Source organism: Stegodyphus dumicola, chromosome 1 (genome assembly GCF_044657685.1).
Source record: "Stegodyphus dumicola isolate Sdum_Otavi_A_Nest chromosome 1, ASM4465768v1".
NCBI classification, from domain to species: Eukaryota; Metazoa; Arthropoda; class Arachnida; order Araneae; family Eresidae; genus Stegodyphus; species Stegodyphus dumicola.
Genome location: NC_140768.1, coordinates 136,157,772 through 136,184,342, shown reverse-complemented (window position 1 = coordinate 136,184,342; position 26,571 = coordinate 136,157,772). Strand labels below are relative to the sequence as shown.

The 26,571-nt window shown below is 30.6% G+C and overlaps 1 protein-coding gene across 3 annotated transcripts in view; it reads left to right on the top strand.

Annotated features, from left to right (window-relative positions):
• LOC118191295 (uncharacterized) overlaps nucleotides 1-21,983 on the top strand; it is a 62,034-nt gene extending 40,051 nt beyond the window's left edge. For all 3 annotated transcript variants that reach the window (XM_085821140.1, XM_085821133.1, XM_085821129.1), the window contains 3 exons: nucleotides 1,072-1,415; nucleotides 5,183-5,441; nucleotides 21,408-21,983. In XM_085821140.1, the coding sequence (XP_085677266.1) occupies nucleotides 1,072-1,415; nucleotides 5,183-5,441; nucleotides 21,408-21,756 (952 nt within the window). In that variant the 3' untranslated portion in view covers nucleotides 21,757-21,983. The remainder of the gene's footprint in view (nucleotides 1-1,071; nucleotides 1,416-5,182; nucleotides 5,442-21,407) is intronic.
• Nucleotides 21,984-26,571: the final 4,588 nt, after the last annotated feature.

Sequence of the window (26,571 nt, the reverse complement as noted above, 5' to 3'; positions counted from 1 at the left end):
AAACCACTGAGAAGACATATTTATTATTAATATATATGAAAAATTCTTAAGCTTCCATGTTGTCAAATTTAAAAAGAAGAGAGAGCAGATTAAAAAATTGCCAAATATGCATAAAACTTGAAGCAACACAAAAATAAGGTAATGATAAATACACAGTCCACGTAAACAGAAACAACATGTGTAATATAGTTTCACCTTCCAAAGTTTGAAAAATAGCTAGTATATTGGAATGCTTTTAATGAGATGGCATTAATAATGTACATTAAGCTGAGTCATCAAAAATTAGGCTGTGGAAGGTGCGATCTTTTGTAAAGCAGTGTCAGAGGACATAAAATTTCATAAAGTGCAGATATCTATAATTATATGTATGAGTATATATGCATTTTAGTGAATATGAGATAAGTTATATCAGACCTTTATTTAAGTCAGCTAGTGGCTTGATTGTGTATGTTTGGTTTTGTGTATATAATATGTGTGTGTGTGCTCATCAGATCCCCCCCCCCATTCTTTAAAATATTTGGCTGACCTATTTTCTTTGATGAATTACAAATTGAAATCTTGATCTAGATCTGTGGTTCTGATCCTTTTTTACCACATGCACTCTTTTCGTCATTGCCAGATGATCATTCCGCATTTCTAAAATTCGAAGAATACATTGATTTAAATTTTCATTTAGGGGGAATTTCCCTGGTTGAGAATCATTGATCTATGTGTTATAAAGCACTCAGTAAATTTTTATACAAACTGAAGTAATAAATGCTATATAAACTCAGAGAATCACTACTGGATCTAAGAGGCTTTAGCACTGAGAACATTCAGAAAGAATGTTTTGCTTTTTCTTATTGGACTAAAACAGTTGCTACTAATAAAAAAAAAAAAAAAAAAAAAAAAAAAAAAAAAAAAAATGGTGATATAGATGGAACTTGTTTAAAATGCTTTTACTTTTAAATAGAGCATATTTTTGTAGACTTGCTTACATTTATTTTAAAATCTCTTTAATATTAACATGCTTATTTATTTAAAAACTTGTTTCATAGTAATGTATTTATTTACAAATGTTTTCATTTTAAGGACAATATGCCATCCTTTTCTGAAAATATTTATAGAAGCTCAGTCAGTGCAATGTGTACAAAAATTATTTGTGCATGATTCCTCCACTGTTTCATTTGATGACAGAAGTGAAAAGGAAGTTAATTCAAAGACAAATTTCACAATTATTGTTAATTTAATCAACATTCCGAATTTTACTGAAAGAAACATAAAATCATATGCAGTTTTGTCATGGTACGTGGGCTCATCAAGTGAACTAAATAATGAAATTTTGCTACCAGAAGAGGAGAAACAATTAATACAAAACCAGTTATCATTAGCAATAAATTTATCAACAGACATTTTCAATTGTGTGCAACAAAAAGGTAAGAATTGCCTCATATCATTGTTCATAAAAGTTTTCAAATATTATGTGAACTCTTTATAAATAATGATCAAGAATGTACTTGATCATTATATATAATGAAATTTTTGTATTTTATTTGCCTGAGCTGATGATTTAATACAACAAATAAATTGAAAAACTGAATGAATGAACAAAAAGTCATTCTCTGGGACACAGCCAAAAAAGAAGAAAGAATCAGTATTTATGTATTAGTCAATCACAAAATTATTTCATGATGCTTACAAACAAGAATATGATAATTTATAAAGTTTGGCTTTTCTTGTCTTCTATGATTCAGAGCAGAATTTTCTTTTCTTGCAAGAAATTTACAGTTTCTTCTGCAAAAAGAGTTATGTCCAGAATTTTCATGTCTAAAAGTTTTATTAATTTGAATTAACAAATGATGTGTATGATAAGATGTGTGTTTCCAATTTTTGATAAATTTAATCTATTGTAATAACTTTCCTTCTATTTTGGTAGGATTACTGAACTGATGACTTTTGATTTATTGCCAGTGTTAATACTTGTTCACTTATTCATAAACTATATCTGACAATTAATAATTTAAATACTAAAAAATCTGGTTTTGATTAAGTACATTGTTCATGGTAGAATTTATATCTACATACTGCATAATGTATTGAATCTATATATGTATTTATTCATCACAATTATTTGTCATAAGTATATTATTTGTCATGCTGTGCTGTACATTATATGCAGTGTATAGATGAAAATAATGCATATTAACTTCTTTTCTAATATTTTAATTTTTGTTTAATAATTAAGTGTGTTTGAGATCTAATTTTTTTTTTAGCTCTTGCAGTTTATTTCTTCCAGAAAATAAAATTATAGATACTGTAAATTTTTAGATTACATCTAAAATTGCTTTATATGTGTTAAACCTGACATATAAGTGTGTATTCAAAAGTAAGCAAAACCATTTTTAAACAGTTATATTATACTTTACACTTGTATATTTAAGACTCTTCAAAGTATTCTCCACCAGCATTGGTACAATTCGCCCAAAATTTTATCCACTGCTGAAGACATAGAAACAGTTAGAAATTCGTAATACTGAATATTTTTCAAGACATATAGCGTAATCTCTCACACTTCACTTACATAACTGAATTGCTTTTATTATTATTATTTTAAATCTACTAAACTGTTTTTTTAGAGCCTTTATATATATATATATATATATATCTGTGGAAATAAAAAGCTATACTGAGTAAGAAGATGAGCAGTGTGAGTCAGAAACAAGCACCATTTATTCTTCTCCAAATATAGTCAAATGGATAAAGTTTCTTTAGGAATTTAATAAATGATCTTTTGATGATCAATATCAGTAGCCTGTCACACTTTCTCAATATTTTCCTCATTTCTGCTTGTCAGTGGATGCCTAAGGCATAGCAGACTTCATTTCATACGTTGCCATTTTTTAATCTGGAAAATCACTCATAGACCTGTGACTTAATGCACCATAGGTTTGCTGAGATATAACAATGGTCTCAGCTATGATTTTCCTCAACAAATATTGTGGAAAACTGCCTGTGCACTATTAATTATGGTATAAACACTCATTTTTTAAATAATTTTATATAGCTTTCTGAAATATATATATACACGTATGCGTGTAACACATCGTCTATATCTAATTTTGAGTTACATCTCATATACAGTACTGTAACTTATACCAACTATTTTTAAATATAGTGAACTATGTTATCATAATCCCTTTCTATAGATTAACCCTCTGAAAATGTTCAGCATTTATAAGAACATAAATAAGCATTTATATTGATAATTACAGTACAATTCTTTGAAATGATTGCTTCAAACCCAACCTTAGCAACCTCAAATATGTAGCACACCAACACTAAAATATCTAATTTTACTAACAAACTAAAATGTATGATGCTTTTTGATTAACAGGGCATTAGTTATAATTGCAAACCAAAGCACCAATTGTGATAACCTGCTTATTGCACCTCATGAGTAGCTATGTAACATTATTGTAAGTGTACATGAATAATATGCATCAGGCCAATCAATAATATTCTCTTTTATGATTTTTTTAAAAAAGGAAAGAAAAGTTATCAATGTGGATTGCATAATCTGGTAATTGCCAAATGACAAAGAGTCAGGATTATATTCTTCCAAGGTAAAGTCATTATCAATACTGAAAGATTTTGTTTAGAAAACTTCAAAATGAAATTGTATTTTAACTAGTACTGAAGCTATAAAATGGCACTGCAACAAACGATCATTTAACAAAAAAAAAAAAAAAAAGTTTACATAATAGATGCTAATTTAAAGGTTTGTGCATTCTTTGTTTCATAGCTACTCAGATTATTGACTTCAAGTGTCAAAAGCTCACTGTGGTAGGGGTTGAACTGTAACTAGAAATGAATCACTATAAAACTGCTAATTGGAATATTTACATGCATTCTCATTAGTGAATTTCTGTATTTGTCCTCTTCCTCTGTCTACTTTTTTTTTAAGCCACTCCTTTTTCTTGAATTTTGTATACCATTAGACTTGCCATTCCTTCTCTAATATATTTTGCACTAATATTTCTGTTTGAGGTTATGTGCAATTTTGGCAACTGAAAAGTACTTTACCTACTACATACATCAAAGAGTTACATTTCTAATTCTTATTGTAGCTGAAAAATTATTTTTATGGAACAAAGTAGCTAATTGTTAATTCAATGTGATTTGTTTACTTGTTTGTTGAATTAAATACAGTAAAACATTTTAGGGTTATCCATTTAATACTGTGAAATTTATCTCGTATGTATTTTTGGATTGTGAAATAGCTTTCTTTAAATTATTTATCACATTTCTATATTTCCTATCAGACCAGTTAGTATTCCATAATAAAGTAATACTTAAATGGCACCAGAAGGAGCTCATTTTTTCTTTCAGTGTTATTGCAATCAATCATGTTCATTCAAAGTTAACTGTTTAATGCATCTAAGAATATCTTTTTTTTTTTATTTCATAAATTTAAATTAATTAGCCTGGATTAAATGTTTGTGAATCTAATAATACAAATTTAGAAACAAAATTAGTAAAAAAAATAAATAAATAAAAATTTAGGAAATTTTTTATTTTAGAAATGTGATGAAAAGTTATTGAAAATATTGCTTGTGATCGATCTCTCTCAAAAGAGACTGCCAAACTCCAGTCAGTAAATATTTTAATAAATTTGTAATGATTGTTTTTAAAATTATTGAACAAAACATATAATATAAAATTTCATTTAACTTAGCTAAGTGAAGTGTTAATGTTTTACACTACAGATCTTTTTCCATATTTTAAAATATTATTTATTTAGGATATTTTAAAAAATTGATGTAAAGTAATGTATTCTTTTTTAATATATTTTTTGCCAAAGTCTTCAGTACTCTAATTCATAATTTTATTGATTTAAGGATATTAATAAATCAGTGTACTTCTATTTCGGTATTTTTCATTAGTACACTTGTAAAATCTGTGACTAAAGTAAATTTATTTTGTAAATTGGTAAAGACCATAATAGATTGTTGATTTCTGTAAAACAGTCACTTTGAGAAAAGATCAAAATTGCCTGAAACTATAGGCAGTATCTTAGAGAATATATTTTTATGCGTTATTAATCATTAATTATTGACAGATTTCCTCATTTGTGATACAATTGTTTCTTTTTATAGAATTTGAATGAAGCTGCTAATTCTTATTTGTTTTTCTTAAATTTTAGATGCTTTTAGCTGTGAAGATATATTGCTTATGAAAGTTTTACAGCAAAGAATTGTGCTAAATGTTTCTTCTTTATATTCAAATCTCACAGATATTGAAAAATACTTATGCCTAGATTCTGAAATTGTTCATATATTTCTTCTCAAAAGAGTGAACTTGAAATGTTTGGTCTTTAAGTCCAAACAAATGCAGCTTTTTGGTGTGCATATGACTTTTAAACACATAAACTCAAAACTTGTGGAAATAGAAGCATTTACTAGGTAAGTATGCTGAATTTATTGACTGCTAAATAATTATTTTAATACCTTTCTTGTAGTACAGGGTTCGTACGGTCCTTAAAAGTCCTTAATTTTTTCAAAAATGATTTTTGGTCCTTAAAAGTCCTTAATTTTGGCCAAAATGAATAAACAGTCCTTAATTTTGCTCATTTGACATTTCTTATCATTTCTAATGATTGCCATTCTATGTGTGAAGTGCGATTTCTCATGAATACGGAATTAAAATTGCATGGCTCTTAACCAATCTGTTGGCAGATTTGCGTTACAAACGATTTAAAAAACAAAAAAACAAAAAAAAAAAAAAAAAAAAAAAAAACAATTAGCTACCCGAACGAAAGTATCGGTGTATGATTGGCTATTCACCCAATCTTTCGAAACAGGTGTTGTCCATAAATTTAGGCAGATTGTGACGAAAGCGTGAAGCCGAAAGTTCTTTAAGAGGCGAAAGTGATGATGAAGGTACTCGAGAAAAAAAGGGGGGGGGATTCTGAAAATATTTGCCAAAATTAGAGCAATCCCAACCTGGAAGGCCACAACCCTTCCGACGCCAATAGGAACGAGATGCCTGGAAAGTGCATTTTCAATAAACTGTGGCTTCATCAAGCTGACTACAAAGACTGGATATTGATGGATGACAATCCTTGTAAAGCTAAATGTGGTCTTTGTTTGAAACAAATTGAAATTTCTATAATGGAAGAGTCAGTGCTGAAAATTCACATGAAAATTAAGTTTCGTTTTATCATTTCAATTTGTTTTTACACGGTTTTGCTTAGCTTAATTTCTGTGTTTGTTTCAATTAAGCCATAAATTAATTTTTTATCACCTTCTACGGAGTTTATTCTCTTTTTCACATACTATATGTATGGGATATCAGGATTATGAGTTTATTTCTGCAGAGGGTCTGTTATCGACTTCGCGGGAAATCTTGGCTCCATTTCGATTTTAGGTTGCCAAGGGCAAATTCGGTAACATTAGCCGAGAAAAAGTGAAGTTGGGAAATACGTTTTGAAGCTTCAATAGACAATTAAGTATTTGGTTTAATCCTGTGCTGTTGATAGTAATGCATTATTTTTGCTAATGGCGATACAATTATTAGTTGAAAACAACTAATTAAAAATTTTTTAATATTTTTAAAGCTGAAAACAACTAATTGAAATTAATTTTCCTGAATTAACTAGATGCAAAATTAACTTTCATGAATTACTAAAAAGTTATTCGGTAGAAGTTTAACTGAAAATATACATTCCGTATACATATATATATATTTATACAGTACAAAGTCCGAGGTCGGGATTTCGGCGATCCCAGATTCGAGATTTTTCCGGATATTAGATCATTTTAAATCTACTAAGATGGCACGTAGAAATTATAAAATTGAAAATATGAAATCAGGATTTATGAAATAATGAAGCATTTATGATTTAAAGGGTATCAAAATTTACAAAAGAAAAGAGCTTAATATTTATATGTTTACTTTATTAAACATTTCTTTCAATGTGAGTTGTTTGATTTGTTTTCTCTGCTAAAGCTTTAGACTAATACTATAGACATATAATTTCTTGTTCAGTTCCATTGTTCAAGTCCTGTAATTGCTGTGTCAAGAATTCCGAATAACTTGTCAATCAAAATTTTTTCTCGTTCAGTAACCTCTCTGTTACTTTCTTCACTATCGGTAGCTGTATTTTCTGGATTTAGAACCATACTACAGATTTCGCCCTCCGTTAATTGATTGATGATTGGGGCATTGTCATCGCAATGAAAAACTTCTGTTTAACTTCCCTAAATTCTGCCGCCTGGTGCGGCCATGCGAGCTCTGGCGCTGGTTCTGGCTTTATGGGAATAACAAATCAGTTATTCTTAATTCAAATAGCACTAAATATAATCGTTTGTCCTATGAGTATCATTAACAAAATCTATTTTCAGCATAAGGAAAGAAATTTCTGTTAAATCTCCCCTTGTCAACATTTTAGCGCATTAAACTTAAATCTGTAATCGGATAATACTCTGTTATTTGGCGTCGCTGCATGAGTCATCACTCAAGTTGTCATCCGTTGATAAACATGCGGTGATGAAAGCAAAATACAATAAATAATGATTCGCGATTTCGGCATCAAGGATATAAAATATTAGTTGATGTAAAATTAACAAATGTTTCGGTTTGAGATTATGCCAAGCAGATACGCAGCTATGGAGTCAAGTTACTAATCACATAAATTTATGCTAAAATAATTATTTCTTCAATAATGAGATATTTTATTTAGCGCCAAACTGAGATTAAGAATCGGGATTTCCGGCATGTTTTTTTATGATGAGGAAAAAAATCTAATGCGCATGCGTAAAGCATACCCCTTCCCTCCAAAAAAGCCCTAAAAAATTGGTTGGTGGTGTCTTTGAGGTCCGGATTTTAGATCATTCCAGATATTGGATGTCCGGATCTCGGAATTTGTACTGTATATATACAGTCAAAAGTCGTTAATTCGGACACCCATAATTCAGAATGATCTATAATCCGGACCTCAAAGCTAAAAACTTTCTGCGCATGCTCCGCGTTGACACATGCGCATAGGCGTTTACGCATGCGCGTAAGACCTCTTACGACTGTGCATTTGCGTGTGCGCAAGCGCAGAATACGATTTCACGTGCGCGTTTTATGTATAACGGACGGTGTAAGCTAAAATTATCTAATTATCTATTTCAGTTAATGTTGATGATTGCGTTGTTCCTTAATTTTCGAATTGGATCCGGCTTATTATTTTTTGCAGACTGTAAGAGCAATACTAAAAAAGTAAACTTGAACTTTCGATTATGTCAAATAGAATTTTTGATTCTGGAGCTCCCAAAGGATCGTACAAAACGAAAGTATGTTTCGATGTCCATCAAACAAAAAGTGGAATTGCTGCAAAAAATGGATAAAGACATGAAGAATGTGACAGAGAGGTTAGTGAAAACGAAAAAATGTCGATTGACAAGTTAGTCGGTATTCTCGGCACAGCAATTAACGGGACTTGAACAGCGGAACTTTGTAAGTGAACAAAAAGTTATGTCTGTTCATAGAATTAAAGAGAAAGTATTATCACATAAAATGAAACAACTTACATTGAAAGAAATGTTTAATAAAGTAAACTAATAAATATTAAGCTTTTTTTTGTAAATTTTGATACCCTTTAGATCATAATTGTTCCTTATTTCATAAATTACGGTTTCATATTTTTAATTTTAGAATTTCTGCATGCCATCTTACGTGATTTAAACTGATGATCTATAATCCGGAATCGCCGAAGTCCCGACGAGTCCGGATTAACGACTTTTGACTGTATATAGTAAAAAATGTATATTTTCAGTATACATTTCTTATTATATATATATATTTCTTATTATATATATATAGATAGATAGATCTAGATATAGATACATTATATACATATATATGCGATACTTAATTTTACTAATGCCTTGCATGTAATGCCCCTTTTAGCTGCAAAACATCTTTTCTTTCTCAACTGCAGAGTTTCTTCTAACAGTATCATGAATTTTGTCAAGTTAGAAAGCCCTAAAAAATTGATTGGTGGTGTCTTTGAGGTCCGGATTTTAGATCATTCCAGATATTGGATGTCCGGATCTCGGAATTTGTACTGTATATATATATAGTAAAAAAATGTATATTTTCAGTATACACTTAATTTTACTAATGCCTTGCATGTAATGCCCCTTTTAGCTGCAAAACATCTTTCCCTTCTCAACTGCAGAGTTTCTTCTAACAGTATCATGAATTTTGTCAAGTTAGAAGAACCATCTACTTCAGGAAAAGATTTAACTGCTAATTCAACATCAATAAGTGTATAAAATAATAAAATAAATTCTTTTCTTTTCAAATCTGAAGTTACAGATGCAGAAATATTGTGGGCTTTTAAGTGCATCAAAAGCCACTATTCTTTTAAATCGTGCGATGATATTGGGCCTTTATTCACTAAAATGTTCCCGGATAGTTCCACTGCAAAATAGTTTTCATGTGGTGAAAAGAAATGTGCTTATATCTGTTATTTTGGTCTTGGCCCTTATTTTAAAACTTTGTTACTAAAGCATTGTAAAAATGCTGAGTTTTTTACATTACTATTTGATGAGACTCTTAATCTGACAAATCAAAAGAAGCAACTAGATATTTATGTGAGGTACTGGCATCACGAAAATAAGGTCAAAACTCAGTACCTTACTTCTGCATTTATAGGGCATGCAAAAAGTGAAATTATTTTATCCAAATTTTATGAATGTGTTGAAAAACTAGACTTGTCAAAACTCTTACAAATATCGATGGATGGTCCTGCAATAAACTGAAAATTTTATGATTTATTGCAACAGGACTTGACAAAGGAATATAACATTCAATGCTTGACATTAGGGACATGTGGTTTACGCATTCTTAACAATGCTTTCAAGCATAGGATGTCATCCACTGGCTGGGACATTTCATCATTCTTATCCACCTTTTATTGGATTTTTAAAGATTCTCCTGCAAGACGTGAAGATTTTTTAAGTATATCTGGCTTAAAAAAGCTACCTGTGAAGTTCTGCTTTTACCGATGGTTGCAAAATGTCCCAGCAGTTGAAAGAGCCATTGAAATATGGGATGACTTGCTACTGTACATTGAAGAAGTTGAAATGGGGAAGTTTAAAAAAAAATTCATCAAAATCCTTCTCAAATATTTTGGAGGCAACTAAAGATAAAACATTTCTTATAAAATTAAATTTTTTTCTCTCTCTCTCTCGAAAATATTATTGCCTTTCCTTGAATATTATCAAAGTGATAAACCACTTATTCCCTTTTTTGCTGAAGATATATTAAAACTTGTAAATGATTGCCTTCAGCACTTTAAAATTTTGAAACTAGAATATTCAAAAATAACTAAAGCAGAAAATCTTTATAAATTTAATTTTAATGATCCAAATTGTTATAATGATAAAAGTAAATTTTATTTGGTATTTATTGCTGAGCAGTTAATGAATGATAAATGCTGCGAGAAGGACATTTCACAAGCTGAAAGTTTTGCATTGAAACAAGGTCAACAATGTATCTTAACAATAGTACAACACTTAAAGTCTAAATGTCCAATAAATTATTCTCTTATTCAAAATGCATCTTGTATAGACCCGCGATTGATGGTTAAAAGTCCAGAAAAAGCCCAGAACAAAATTAAAATAGTTCTAACGGTATTAATGCAGAATAAACGTGTTTTACAAGATGATTGGGATGAAATTCTGCTGCAGTTTGGAGAGTTTCTAGACAAAGTAGTTAAGACAAATTTACATGAATTTTCTACTTTTGATCCTCAAAATCTTTCTCTTGACACATTTCTCACTTCTTATTTTCATGATTATCACTATTCAAAAGTATGATAAATAGTGAAAATGATTCTTATCTTGTCACATGGACAGGCCTCTGTGGAAAGGGGCTTCTCTGTAAATAAAGCAATTGAAATTGAAAATTTAAGTGACTCATCATACATTTTTCAATACACAGTATTTGATTACATAAAATTTTCTGGAGTTGTTCTTAATATCGAAATTAATAAAGAAATGAGATCAGCAGCAGCTTCTGCAAAGTCTAAATATATGCAGTATTTAGAAGAACAAAAATCTTTAACTAAAACTGAAAATTCAAAGAGGAAAAGAAATATCATTGAGGAAGAAATTGATTATATGAAGTAGAAGAAAAAATTTCTTCAAAGGGACATTAAAGATATTAATGAAGAAGTAGATGCTTTAGCAGATGAAGCTGAGACTAGCATGAACATTCATTTGTTTATCAAAGCAAATGAACTTAGAAGAAAAGTTAAAGAAAAGGAAATAGACATAAATAAATTAGATGTTAAAATAGCTGAAAAGATTTCAGATTTCAAAAAAAGCACAAATATTTTGTATCTTTTATTGTACAGTTTATTATTCTAGTATCTTTCAAAAAACCAAGGAAATAAATTGTATGTTTACAAATCAGTTATTTTAATCTGCAAAATATTCTTACATTGTGATTATAATAGTAGTTGACTGTGTTTAAATAAATATCAAATAAGTTAATAATAATCATGTAAATCTCTAAAATAGTGACTGTTGTTAGTGTAAAATACACTTATACATGTTTTTAAAGAAATTATGTTCCTAATTTAATGTTATCTACTTCATAACTTGTAGGGAGTTAATTTAATTTTCAAAATTGTTTTATGGTAAGTATTAAAGTGAGTTTAATAATAGTGCATAATACACACTTCTGTTAGTTTCTTAAAGTGAAATTACAAGCATGAAGTCGGTTGTATGGATAATTGCTTTATTCCATTTGTTTTTTTGTTTGCTGATAGGTCCTAAATTTTTTCTTTGATGGTCCTTAAAAGTCCTTAATTTTCATGTAAGGAAATGTGTATGAACCCTGTAGTACTGTTTCATCTAAATTGCTGTAACTATATAACTTTTCTAATTCTTCACTTTTTCAACTTGTGAAAAAAAATTCCTATGATTTGATCTGTAGAAAGAATATAAATACTAGCAAATAGAGAATCAATAATTAAAAAGTAATATTGAAAAGAATATGTATAGGCCATCTGTAAAGTTTTAAGACTGCCTCTAATTTTCACTCCCCAGTATCAGAGATGGCAAATCTGTACTATGTTTTAGAAAAGTCATAGATCAGTTCGTATAAACCTGCAGCTGGACAATCATGCCCTTCAGTATTAGGTTACAGTAGGTAAAAGACCTGGCATACTTGTTATAATGGATGAGAAATATATCTGTGTGAAAAATGGTTGTGGTATGATTGGATATTGTGTTAAACATAGAGAATTAGTAAAAATATTGAAATGTTACAATGTACATACGATGTTGAAACGCTTAATTGTAATTCAATATTTTACTGGGCGACTCATTTGAAAGATTGCAATATGTTATAAGGTATATTTTAATTTCAAAGTGCTTTCCTATCAATTCTTGTTTCCATTTACAACTCCCTACCAGAATGAGTTTTTAGAATCGCATTGAATGCAAATGAGTTAAAAGTATTTTCAACTTATTTCATGAGAGTTAGCTAGGAATCCTGAATAGCACGTGTATGCCTTCGAGCTAAGTCTCTCTAGAAGCTGCTATGCTCGTCCATATATTGCGTGCCTTTTGATATTCACCGGCTAGTTTAAATTAAGGCCAACTGTGTTAGATTTGTGCTAGCTTTGGATAAATCTCTTTTAGTTAAGTCTAATTTAGTTCTTATTTTTTATTTTGAGTTCAAGCCCAAGTAGAGGCTTTGTTGTAAGCCCAAGAAAGGGGCCAACTGTTCACTTATTTTGAGTGAAATAAAGGGTAGTTAACCCTTTCTGAGTCTATGACTTCAGTTATTTGATAAGTCGTTTAACAACTCACTAGGTTCCTCAACGTTTATTTAGTAGAATAAGAGTGAGGAACTCTGCAATATAATTGGTTAGGCATAGCGAAAAACGCTTCTAAAAAAATGCTGAGTTCTGATTGAAGACAATGCTTGACTGTATGTTACTGCTGTGTTAGTGCAGTTTGAAATCAATAAATCAGCACTATTTCATCTGTATAATCCGGGCAACACTATCTATTTTTTGGGCATTTTGAACTTTGAATAGTTGTACTAAAAGAAGTGCTCTTCTGATAAGAAAGTAAAAAAAAAAAATATTATGGCCAGAGTACTAAATGAGATATTATAAAATAACTACTTTCATGTTTTTTAATCATTCATGAAATGTTGTAAAAATGCACTTCAGTGGAAAAAGTTTTTCCTTGAAAAAGTATATGGTCTACAGAATCTTCTGATTGTAAGTAAAAGAATTAGTCTTAAAATTTTTCAGTCAGCCTTCCATAATAAAAAGGAAATTGTGTAAATGGGGGGAGGAAAAGTTATTGCAAAATAAGGACTTTTTCCCCTGTCATGTCTGCATCTTACAGTAGTCTTAACAGTATTTGAACTAGGAACATGTCATATTAATTTATGGAATAAATAAGCAGATATATTGTTAAATATTAAAAATTAAGAGTTTCTTTTGTGTTATATTTTGAATATCAACAAATAATTATACTATTATTATTATTATTTCATTGTTTGGAGGGGATAATCGAGTAAGCATTCTTTAAGAGTTGTGAAAATGTATCTTAACATTTATTACAGTAAATTATATTAAACTAAATTTATTATAACTTAGTTAAATAAATGATATGTGGTATACATTAACCGCTTGCCTGATTATCCCGAGTTATCTCGGGTTCATATATATTGCAGTTAATTATTATCCCGAGAAAACTCGGGCGAAGTAGAATTTGTTAGTACGATTTCTTTTATCACGGTTTTATTCGGTCTGGAGGAAATGAAAGGAAATATTCAGCTTTGATTGGCAATTTGCCAAATTTTGTTGGTTGTACGACTCTTTTGGAGGAACTGGTCACGTGTTTCCCTATTGTATTGTATACGTTAGCTTGTGGATTAGTAATGTATAAAGAAGGATGCATGCATTGCAAAAAAATAAAATGATGGCTATAATGCAAGATAGCGAAAGCGATGATTTTTCAGATAATAATTATGAAGAAGTGGGAAAAAAAAAAATCAAATCCAGCGAGACAGTGTACTCTGTGCTCCCGTGAAAGAGATTCCAGCGGTAAGCCAGTAAGAAAAGAGACCAGATACCAGTGTAGAATGTCGGGCATCACTCTGTGTTGTCCCTTGTTTCAAAAACTATTATACAAAGATTAATATTTAACTTTTTTCCGTTTGCCCGAGATAACTCGGGATAGTAAACTAATATTAAAAATAAATGCTTTTACACCTTCAAAATATTAAAAATTCAACTTAAAACCTACATTTTTTTATTTGTTTTGTTTTGTTGTACTTAATAATAAAATAAAAAAATGTGATGATTTTTTGCAATTTTTTTTCAAAAAAATTTGTAAAGGAAGCAGTTAACATATTCCTGCCATTTTTTATTATATATTGTAAGTAATTATTACTTCCTATGTACATGTTCTTATTTATTGCGTAAGTCATTATCAGCTGACAGTTGGAAGATATGTCCCAATGTAGCCATCGCTGATTTTTTTCAGTATCCTCTATAATAGCACTCAAACTAGGATGGTAGCATCAGTATAAGATGCTATTTGTGCCAGATGATTATTTGTCCTCATCTATACAATTTTTCAGTTGACTCTCTCCAGAAAAATATTTTAAGAATGTGAGATTTTAAAAACTACCAGGTTCTCAGGTTGTAGTGCAGCGGACACCCAATGTTTAACCATAGGTAATGTGGGTATTGTCCAACTGCACTATCTTTTTATTTGAATATTATAATTTTTTTTGAAAGAATTTTGACATATTTACATTTTTTCATATGATTACAATATAGTTGTGACATACGGTGCCTTTCATACTCGAACACATAATGGTAAATATAGAACATAATGATAAATACAGAACATAAAGGCAAATATATAACATAAAGGTAAATATATAACATATTGAGACATAATCACATATATATAACAATACATTTAGAAACATATATATACAGTAGAAAGTCGTTAATCCGGACTTGTCGGGACTTTGGCGATTTCGGATTATCGAATTTTCCGGATTACAGATCATCAGTTTAAATCTGGTAAGATGGCATGCAGAAATTATAAAATTAAAAATATGAAACCATAATTTATGAAATAAAGAACAATTATGATCTAAAGGGTATCAAAATTTACAAAAAAAAAAGCTTAATATTTATTTCTTTGCTTTATTAAACATTTCTTTCAATGTAAGTTGTTTAAGTTGCTTCGTTTTATGTGAAAATACTTTCTCTTTAATTCTATAAACAGACATAATTCTTCTTCAGTTACAAAGTTCCGCTGTTCAAGTCCTATAATTGCTGTGTCGAGAATACCGACTAATTTGTCAATCGAAATTTTTTCGTTTTCAATAACCTCTGTGTCACTTTCTTCACTATTGGAAGCGAATTATAATGACGAGGAATTTGATTTAAATCATGTCAAAGACGGTGTACATCGAGATGAAATACTACATTTAATAAGGAATTATAAGCCAAATATAATAAAAACATCTGCCCTGAAGATAAGGATAGTGCTGACAGATCAACTTCCAATTCATTGCGCGCCGCGGCATTCCTACCCCCTCCGCCGCGGAGCAGCGTGAAATTGATAAACATATTTCGGAATGGTTAGAGAAACGAAGGACATGCCTTTATCCATTTTTTGCAGCAATTGCATTTTTTGTTTAATGGACTTTGAAACATACTTTCGCTTTGTAGATCCTTTACATATTAGTAAATATATATCGGAAATTCTATTTGACATAATCGAAAGTTCAAGCTTACTTTTATAAAATTGCTCTAACAGTCTGCAAAAAATAATAATCCGGATCCAATTCAAAGATTAAGGAACAACGCAATCTGCAACATTAACTGAATTAGATAATTTTTTGCTTAGCTTATATCGTCCGTTATACATTAAGCGCGCATGCGTAAACGTATTATGCACATGCACACGCGCATATTCGCAGCTGTAAATGTCTTATATATGCGCAGAAAGTTTGTAGCTTTGAGGTCCGGATTATGGGTGTCCGAATTAACGACTTTTGACTGCATAGCATTATTATATACATAAATACAAAGAGCACTTTTTTGCCTGTATATCTAAGAGAGTATATACTGAGTCAGGCAGAAATTATTTTGTATATGAATTTTTTTTTTTTTTCAGAATATTTTTGACTTTTTTTTAATTTTATTGGATGCATAAAGGTGTTGTATGGTCCTCTAGTCTTTATGTTAATTCTAGTCTATACTTTTGTCAATTTTGTCCTTCAATATTATGTCAAGTAGGTAGTTTTGTCAATTCTAATTAAATTTTTTTTAATGTTCCAGTGTGTTATTTTTTGCTTATCTTGTATTGCACAATTCTTCTCCTCTACTAGTGAAGAATATAACTGAGAGTTCTATTTTTCTTCTTAGTTGTTTTATTTTTAAAGCTATTTGCAAGCACTGATATATGTTAGTCTCAGGAAGTATCAAGTGATAATTTTTTGTTAATGGACATTTGAAGATGTAATGGTTGGGGTCGTCCCTTTCCCCACATATACATTGCTCAGAAGGAGCTATATTTCGTTCCTAAAAATACTTGGGGAAGGGGCCATGTCCTGTCATAAACCAATTAATTAGATGATTCGTACTGAGTCTGTCCGTATTGATATGAGGTATGAGTTGGAAGAGTCTTCTCCCCTTATCGCTATATTTCCATTCTTCTTCCCATACTTGTTCCCGTAAGCATTTAAATTGGTGTTTTAGCTGAGATTTGGGCCAAGAGGGATTTTTTAATTCTGTGTCAGTGTCAGTAATAGCAGATTTTACCGCTTCATCTGCTTCTTCATTTCCAGAAATACCCACATGGGATTTTACCCATGAAATAGTAGCATGTATATCAGGATTTGAGATGGAGATATCATAGATATCTTAAATGATCGGAGAATTATGTTTAGTATTTTTCATAGCTAGAATTGTGGATAGACTATCTGTGTATATTTGAATTTTTTCAATTTCGTTTTCGGTACAATATTCTAGGGCCATTTTTCTTGCTGATAACTCAGCTTGGAAAATACTGTTTTCATTTTGAAGTTTAGCTTTTCGTATTATTTTAACTTGAGAATTTATATAAATAATGCATGCACATCTGACTCCTTCTTCCATTTTAGAGCCATCTGTGTATGCGCATGGGTAGTAGTCTCTAGTTTGTGTATCTTTTGCAATACAGTTGAGTTTTGGATTTACTGCTGGGTGCTTTCTGTATGGGTTACAGGGAGATTCGTAATTGGAATATTCAAAGTCTCTATCTTTTATGGAACAGTTCCTTTTAAGCCTTAAAATCGTGCCTTTGGTATGTTCCATTGGAGCTGTTATATGCAGAGGGGCTATTCCTGCCAACACACAGAGTGCTGCATTTGAAGTTGTTCTGTAGCACCTTGTAATGCAAAGTAAAAACGGGCGTTGTATTGCCTGCAGCTGTGTTTTCTTTCTTTTGGTAAGAGGCTGGGCCCAGATCTCTGCCCCATATAACACAATTTTTTCAATAACTGTATTAAAGAGAGTTTTTTGAATATATGGACTTAATCCCCAATTTAATCCTTTCAATTTTCGGATGTTTGCAATTTCGGAGGTTTTATTTCTAATGAATTTTAAATGCTCAATCCAATTTAATTTCTTGTCAATGATTAGGCCAAGGAATTTGATGCTATCAGTAATTTTTATTTTCTTATCTTCTATAGCAAATCTAGGCAGGTGTGTAATCTTTTGGGAGGGCTTTGGAAATATAATGGCCTTAGACTTTTCTTAATTGAGATTTTTACAGAGGGAGTTGAAGATACATAGTATTTCGTTAGTATTTTTCTCTAAGAGATTTATGGTTCTTCCTGCTATGATAAATGCAGCGTCATCTGCAAACGCTATTCCTTTTGAATGGGTTGGCCATATGTAGTTAGTAATGGAATTGAAAGTTAAGTTCCATAAATCCGCACATAGGCAAGAACCTTGACGGCAACCTCTTTCTTGGTACTTTTCAATTATTCTACTGTTATGAATAATGCTTTTCCTGTTTTGTAGAAAATTCTGTAATATGATGAATATATTTTTTGGGCATTTTGCGTCGCTGAGGACCTGCAGAATTGCGGGCCACCACGTAGAATCGGATGCCTTTTTCAAGTCAAGGCAAAGTAATGTTGAGTGTAAATCTTGAGCTCTGTTTTTCTGTGTTTGAGCCAGTGCATTGTCAATTGCATTTGTAGTAGTCTTGTTAAATAAGAATCCAAACTGGTTTTCACTTATAATCTTGTTTTTTGTAATGTGGTGACGTAAATGGCCTGCTATTGCTCTTTCTAGAACTTCCAATTGTTGGTAGAAGGTTTATTGGCCTATATGAGTTTGGGCTTTCTGGATCTTGATCTGGCTTACTGAAAAGGATTACTTGCCCTATTTTGAAGCAGTCTGGAAAGGTTCTTAGCTTTAAGCATTTATTGCATAGGTTTGTGAAGATACTTCTGTTCGATTTATGAATTATTTAAAGTAATTTGTTGTTGATCCCATCTAGGCCTGGTGCTTTGTATTGGGAAAGTTTTTTTTATAATATCTGTAATTTCTTTTATTGTGAATGGGATATCTTTTGGAGTATTAGGTATTTTTTTATCGTATCTCAATAATTGTTGGTCTTGATTATCTTGCGATCGATCATTTAAAAACTACCGTATCATCCAATGCATACTCTTGTAATGTTACTAGTTTAAACATCCCGCTGGCATTTGGAAGTTCATGATTTGAATCTTGGCAATGGCACAATTGATGTTACCTGTTATTTGATCTCAAAGACCTAACAACTATGTAGCACCCAAGCTAAAATGTTGTGGATAATAACTCATCGCCACCTTGAATTTGTTAACTTGGATCTTCTACCTCTCTCCCAGTAGCCCTTTAAATAAAGGAGAATGTAAAAGCTTATCAGATTCTCTCATGCATGTTGTAAGTGGTTAGTACATTCAGCTGATAATTGGAAGATCCATAACTATGAATCACTGTGACAGCAGAGTTAAATTTTCATGTTTCTTCTTATTAAAAAACTAACAATCACAATATAAAAGATTATTTAGAAAGAATACTTTATGCATTCCACAAATGTTATCATTAATGTACGCTTCCATAAGTTTGATTAAATATTGGTATGACAAAGTAAATAGAATTGTAAAAAGTAAAATAATAATAATAATAATAATAATATAAATATTTTAAAGCTTTTAAGGTTCAAAAATAAAAAAAAAAACTTTTGGAAAATGTAAATGCTCTCCTAGAAAGAACTTAATAGAAATTCATATATTAAAATACTACATTAAATGCAGAAAAATTATAGGTCAGATTGTAAGATAGCTGTGTCACAGGAGACTCAATTCTCGTATCCTTAAAGGTATCTGATTAATACATGTGTTACAATACTGTTTTGCTGCAATTTATTATATTCTTGAAAGAAAGATCCAGTACTTGTGGGCGTGGAAATACCAATACTTGAGTAGCTAAAACCACAAAACAGTGGCAATATATTTAAGTTAAGTTCCTGATACTAAAATTAGGTATTTTGATTGGGTTTTCTTCCATACATAGCATAAATGGAAGAAAATTTTCTTCAGTATTCTAGAAAGCCATCCATCTCTTTAAGAAGATATCCCTTGCTTGTTTTTTGATAATTAATAAACCTAATGTATTTAAATAATTTCTGAACTTAAATACAGAATCTCAGAACTTCTCCGCATACTTCTTTGTCCAGTTAGCAAGAATTGTAGCAGAATTGGTAAAATGTCCTAATTATGTTTTAGCTGTTGTAACTCTTAGAAAAACCACAGTGTGCATAAAAATGTAAAATTTTGTCTCAAACATTACACAAATATGCAAGACAAATATTTACTTAATTTATACTACTATTTTATTATGTGAAAGTATTAATAAATTTGTTTTTGTTCCATCCTTCCAGTACACTGGGCTTTAATGGTTATTTTTAGGCCCAAAGAAGTTCAAGCAAAATGCAAAGGATGCAAAATATTTTAGAAAATAAAATTCTGAATATCCAGACAAAACTACAAAACACAATTACATAATTAAAAACAGTTAGTATGCATCTTCCTTCCCAGTAACAGTTAAAAATTGAACTATCCGATAAGATGGGATATGACAAAAGCTGGTTTAAAGAACTGTTCAAAACAATCATACAAATTCAAATATACTGCAAAGGAATTGAGGCCTAAGCTATTCTAATATATGCTTAACATCAAAATACACCTTATTAATACAACTGTAGAAGTTGTATTATATGCATTGACAGTATACCCATGTAGAAAATAGTACAATAATTTATTTCTTTATGAAAATAACTGTGCTTTTCTTTCCATGAAGTCGAAAATCAGCAGTATTATTATTTTTGCACAGCATTCATTGTTAATGCCATTTTTCTAACAGATCAATAATTTAGACTGATAGCTCAAGATTATATTCATTCCTTTATTATCAAGAGAAAACTCTGGTGTATTAGTTTTTAGACAAATAATCATATTTTGAGATATATTTGAATTCTTTCTTATGGTTTTGGTTGTTTGAATTCTGAAATTAAATTATTTTAAGAGTAATTAATTAAAGACTAAAAAATATAGTGAAATATAATAAAATCAAGCACTTGAGCTGCTTAAGATTGAAATCTTATTTTAACTAAATATAAAATTTTAATATAATATATATATATTGCTAAGCTTCCATTCAAAAATTTTATAGATCTTGTAAATGGGTATTTTGATAAATGAAATTGCGGAATAAGTTAGTTTATTATCACACAATATAGAATAATAACAGTATTTGAATTCCAAATGAACCACACAGTTAATTAGCATGCATATAAACTGTATGAGTTTTGCGAATTATAATAGCCGCATCTAGTTGACTAACTTCAGTTTAGGGTTGTAACACTAACTTTTCACAATTTTTTTATACTAAAATACTATATTTAATTAGGTAATTTTTCTTTCATTCTAGCCCCCACTAATGGCCGATTGGTTAGACCGATAACTCCTTGGAGATCCCAAGTGAAGGCACTGGTCGCATGGTTGGTTTTCCCCATGTGTAACATGAATATGGGCCAGTTTTTCTTAGAAAGTCTTTAATGACTTCCATCCCTTAGGCAGATATCTTTTGCATGCTTTATCATATTCAAATAACGTAATGTAACCTAACCTTCCCTTCATTCCATCATATTCACTGTTGCTCTCATCAAATATTTCCCTTGTATTTCTTAAAATTTATCCTAAAATATGAGATGGGTCTTATATTTTAGAGTACCTTAAGTAAATATATGAAATTTTAAAAAATAATTTTATTTATTTTATAGAAATGAAGACGAAACTTTTCTATTGGTGCAATATTTATATCAGTATCTACCAGCAGATATAATCATTTCCCCTTCCACTGTTACCAGTGATGAAACTCTTGATCTGAAAAAGAAGACAGTGTATGCCATGAAAGAAGAAACTGATTTGATGGCAGCATCTCTTAATATTCATAATGTAAGTGATCAGCTTAAAAGGGATTACACTGAAGTGGCTTCTTTTCAAGCTGGTACAGTAATAATACCAAAAGAAACATTCTGTAGGATCAGAAACGTTCTTGTCAAGAAAGAATGGATCACAGACAATTTTGTAAGACAGCTAATTTCTTCCAACTATTGTAGCGAAACGTAAGTGCCCATTTTTCTCCCCACCACTCACAAGTAATTTGTTATTTGATAGTTTTCTTATTATGATTCTTAGGCTTTATTCAGATTTCTACATTTGAAGCTGCTTTCATGTAATGTACAGTTTTTTAAGCTTTAAAAATAAATTAGATATTTATTTCAATATAATGAAATAATTATTGTGTACTGGTGTAAACTTATGTTATGAAAAGCAATAAATATTAAACTACTAAATCGGTAAGAATTGCTTAAGCTTATCTAAGTCACAAAATGCATTTACATAACAGAAATAAAGTTCGAAAGGCATTTTTGGAGGAAAATAACATAGCTAAACAAATAAACTTTCACATAAAATGTAAATAATAACTATGGAATTAATGGAAGAAATTATGAATCATTTCTAAAAATACAATCTTTATTTCTACTTTTCTATGTAAATGATCCTTTTCTGGACATGTCATCATTTTTCCGTTGATCTCTTTACATGTTGCTGTATGCTTGCTTACTGCTGCTTTCAGGAAACATTAAACTCACTTTGTTATTATAACAAAAGAAGTCAAAATTATTGAATCCCAGTAATAAGTTAAACTAAACTAAAGTGCTTCTGTTCTTTTAAGTTTCGATTTAGATTTTTAAATATTTTGGCAAATGTCTGGAAAGTTATTTAATTCCCATGTTTATCCTCAAGCTTCTCAAATTAAAGACTTACATAATATTTTAAATTAAAAAAACAGTGTGCTCAGTTTAACAGAATAAATTATCTTGATTACTTTTTTCAATGATCAAAGGAAATGTAATGCATATTTCTACCCTTTCAAAGACAGGCTTTAGGTTGTTCAAACAAAGACAACTGGGATTTTATTACAAAATTTTTTACCCTTCTCCTCATTTGACTTATCAGCTTATATTATCAGTACACCATTGTTAATATATACAATAAATCTTCTTGAGCCACCTATCTTTTTTATATTAAATCAGCTTCAGTACACCTTTCTAAACTTGTATGGTCATTGTTCACTTTTCAAATTCCTTCATCACATCTTCTTCGCTATGAAGCTTGGCATATGAAAATATCAAACGAGAAATCCTTAAGAATATTATATTGTCTTCTTAACTGGTTAACTTAAATATTCTAAAATGAAAGTGCAATCAGTTTCCTAAGAATTTTTATCATTTGATGCAAACTTTACAATATAGTTTCTTGGTATGTTCATTTCTGTGGTAGTACTTACAATCTCATCTTATGTTCCGCTTTTAAAAGAACGGTACATTACAGCTCCAATTATCTCAATCACTGGTTATCTGAATCGCTTTCAGAAGAGGAAAAAAATAAGACGAAAACTTACCGCAATTCGCAAAATAAAATAATTATTTTATCTATGCATGCCATTGTCTTTCCCTCTGCGAAGCTAGTGTAGGTACAGCGCGAACATTATTGAGATGATGAGTCACCATCTCATAATGCAGATCTATTATTGGCTACAGTACTGTCGTCCGTCACCAGGTGGCCAGCCCAGCCCACCTGTTACTGTTCATTTTGATTACTAGTCAGTCAGTGTGTCGTTGACCTGCTACAGTACTGTGACGGTACTCTTTCGCATCAGTGCATTGTTTTGTTTGTGAGTGCATTTCATCATTCACCGTGGCTTCTAAAAGAAAACATGTTATCGTTAGTGGAGAAACTAAAAATTATAGAGCAATCAAATAAAGGAGTTATGGGTAAACAGTTTGGTGAGATAGACAATCAAATATTCAGACAAAAGGAGCAAATAGTGTGTGATGGTGTATGATTCGTCATGCATGGTGTATTCATCAGACCCTGGGTTTCAAATTCTGAATGATGATGAGCTTATTGAAAGTGTGAAAGAAAAAAGTGTTGAGGAAGAAGATTACCTTAATCTTAAAGTTGAAACAGACACCGGACCATCAGCTAGTGAAGCATTTGCCGGCCTTGAAATTGTTGGAAGTCAGTCTGAGTGTGACCACATGCAACTTCTCATTGTTGAGCGGGTGTGCGACTTGGCTGCTTTAAAACGGATGAAGACAGTCCAACAACTTACTCTGACTGAGATGTTCAGCAAGCAATGACTTCCAGCCCTTGTAAGTACTGAACAGTATGCTATATAACATGTACGTAAAAGTGCTGCTTTTTCATTTTAATTAAAACCTCTTTTTCTTTAAAAATATACTTTTTCTCCCATTTTCAACATACAGTAATTAATTAGTTTACGTAGACCCTTCCTTTAGAACATATCCAGATATTTGAATTTTTGATTATCTGAATGTGGTTTAGTCCCAATTGATTCGGATAATTGGAGTTTTACGGTATTTACCTAAGTATTTAAATGCTTATATATATATATATAACCTTTTTTCCTTTTAATGAACTTCTACCTTTTTTCCTTCAGAAAGAAGCACATTTACTACTGCTTTCTGAGAACACCAAAATCAGAAATTTAGAAAATATTTAAATTTCTATATGATAAACACCTAACCCTAACCTGCTTTACTTTCTCTGTCACTAAAGAACTCAAGGAAATTACAATTCAGTGAAACTGTTCTCACTAACTGATGCTAAGCTATCTCAGAGAGACTCGTATAATTCCAATATATATCCTTGAAATAAAACTACTTCTCCTCCAATAAAATTTGGATTATAAAAATAAGTTCTCCAAAGTTACTGTTGCCTCGTACTAATGCCTTACCACCAAAGTTATATTAAAAAGAAAAAATACTAATCACAGATAGTGGCAACAATAAATCATTCATTGGATTCCAGAACTTCAAAACCACAAATAAATAAACTTTGGAAAATGCTTAAATTTTTTTTCAAAATTTTAAATCTACTGGCATCCATCCTCTCTGCTATAAAGAATACCAGGAAAACATAATTTCAATTCACTTCAGATAAAGCATTTTTACACTATTCTGTGTACTTTTGGGGGGGGGGTCCTCTTTCTAAATAATGATATGTTTCAATACTTAACTAATCTTTTCTCTGAAATGAAGTGCACATTGTAATTCAACCTGTCTGTATACCACAAATAGAATGGTATTTCCAACAAAACCATAAAACATATTTTAGACAAAACAAAAAAAGTCTACATGCTATTTTCCACCTGTAACTTTTACTGGAAGATCTTGCAATTCTCCTCAATATGAAACAAATCTTAAATTACCCAAAGCCAAGTGGAAATACTTCCTTCCCAGAATCCTACTGTGCATCTGCATATAAGTTTTTGCAAGTACGAAGGTTGGAACTTTAATAGTGGCAGCTATTTATTTACAAGGAATACAAAAGTGATTCATGTCACCATGTTTTACAGTCCTTCAATACAGTCGCCAGCATTGTGTACAACCCGTTTCCAACGATGTGGAAGTCGTAGAATACCTGTAGCAGCGCCTGTTTTGTTGATAGTTTGAATGGACCAGTCTACTGCCGCAAGAATCTCAGGAACAGTTTGGAAGCGAGTGCCACGAAGTGGTTCCTTCTTCTTAATTAAAGGCATCATTCAATTGAAACAGCGATGATCGCTCAAACAGCGATCGTTGTATCCAGCATTAGCGATCACTTTTGAAAACGAGTGATTTTTCGTATTCATTTGAAACACTTCCCTACCAGTCGAACTCGTAGGGGTTGCCAGAGGTTACTTGATGCGCGATGCTGTTTGTCACGTGGTCGGAAGTTGCGTTTGCTTTGAAATAACCAATGAAAGAGCTACCAGATGTGCAGGTTGACTCCTCGTAACCGTTCTTTAGGGTTGCAGTTCACGTTTGATGTGGCATCTTTGGCTTTTCAGCGCTATTGTTTCAAAGTTTTATCTATGAAAATTCTTCAAAGGTATTACTTTATTTTAATTCCTTTATGAAAACAGCTAACCTAAAAGACACATTCCATTCACATAAATCATATACATGTGAAAAATATAGGTCAAGTAAGTTTTGCATACTGAAAAAAAAAAAGTGATTCAAAAGACCTTTTAAAGCAAAAGAAAAGAAAAATGTACCTAGTTCTATTAACAACTCAAAAAATACAATGTAATATATTCTAAAAGGAAAATTATACAATACACAATGGTGTAGATTACATATATTTAATAAATACATAAAACTCTATAATGACTCTAATGTTCATAACTATATAATAAACGCCAACACATATCACATCATGGTACATAACACTGCTATGAAAGGAAGAATTTTTAATTAGAAACATACCTTTTATATTTATTTGATAACATAGACGAATAAAATATAAAGATGACAAGAAGTTATGAAAACACGTTATGCAACTTAAGAAACAGTACGAAGCCTTTTAAGTTATTGCAATATCATAAGGCACTGATTAGGAAGCAAATATCATTTTTTCATTCTTTTACATCAGTAATACTTTTTTCATTAAAAACTTTCGCAGTGAAATCCAAAACAAATTTATTATTGGCGCCTCTGATGCAAGGTCACACAAAAATAAACTTGATTTAGCAAATTTCTAAAACATTAAAATCAAAAATAGTAAATTACAGTAACATATATTATTAAATTATTTTAATTACACATAAAAAATTGTCTGAATTAAATTAAGAATCACTGACTAAGCTTGTACAGCATTTTAAAACATATTTTATGTTGATACATTGGAAATAAATTGACAGCAATCACAGTTAAATGAAAGAGCTGGAAATACAGTTTACACGATGTATAAATACAGTCAAAATTATTCGTTAAATACCTAAATTGATGCTTACCTTCTTCAAAATGAATATAAATATGATATATTAATGTTACTTTAAGGGAAACATTATATAATGCATAATTTCAATCA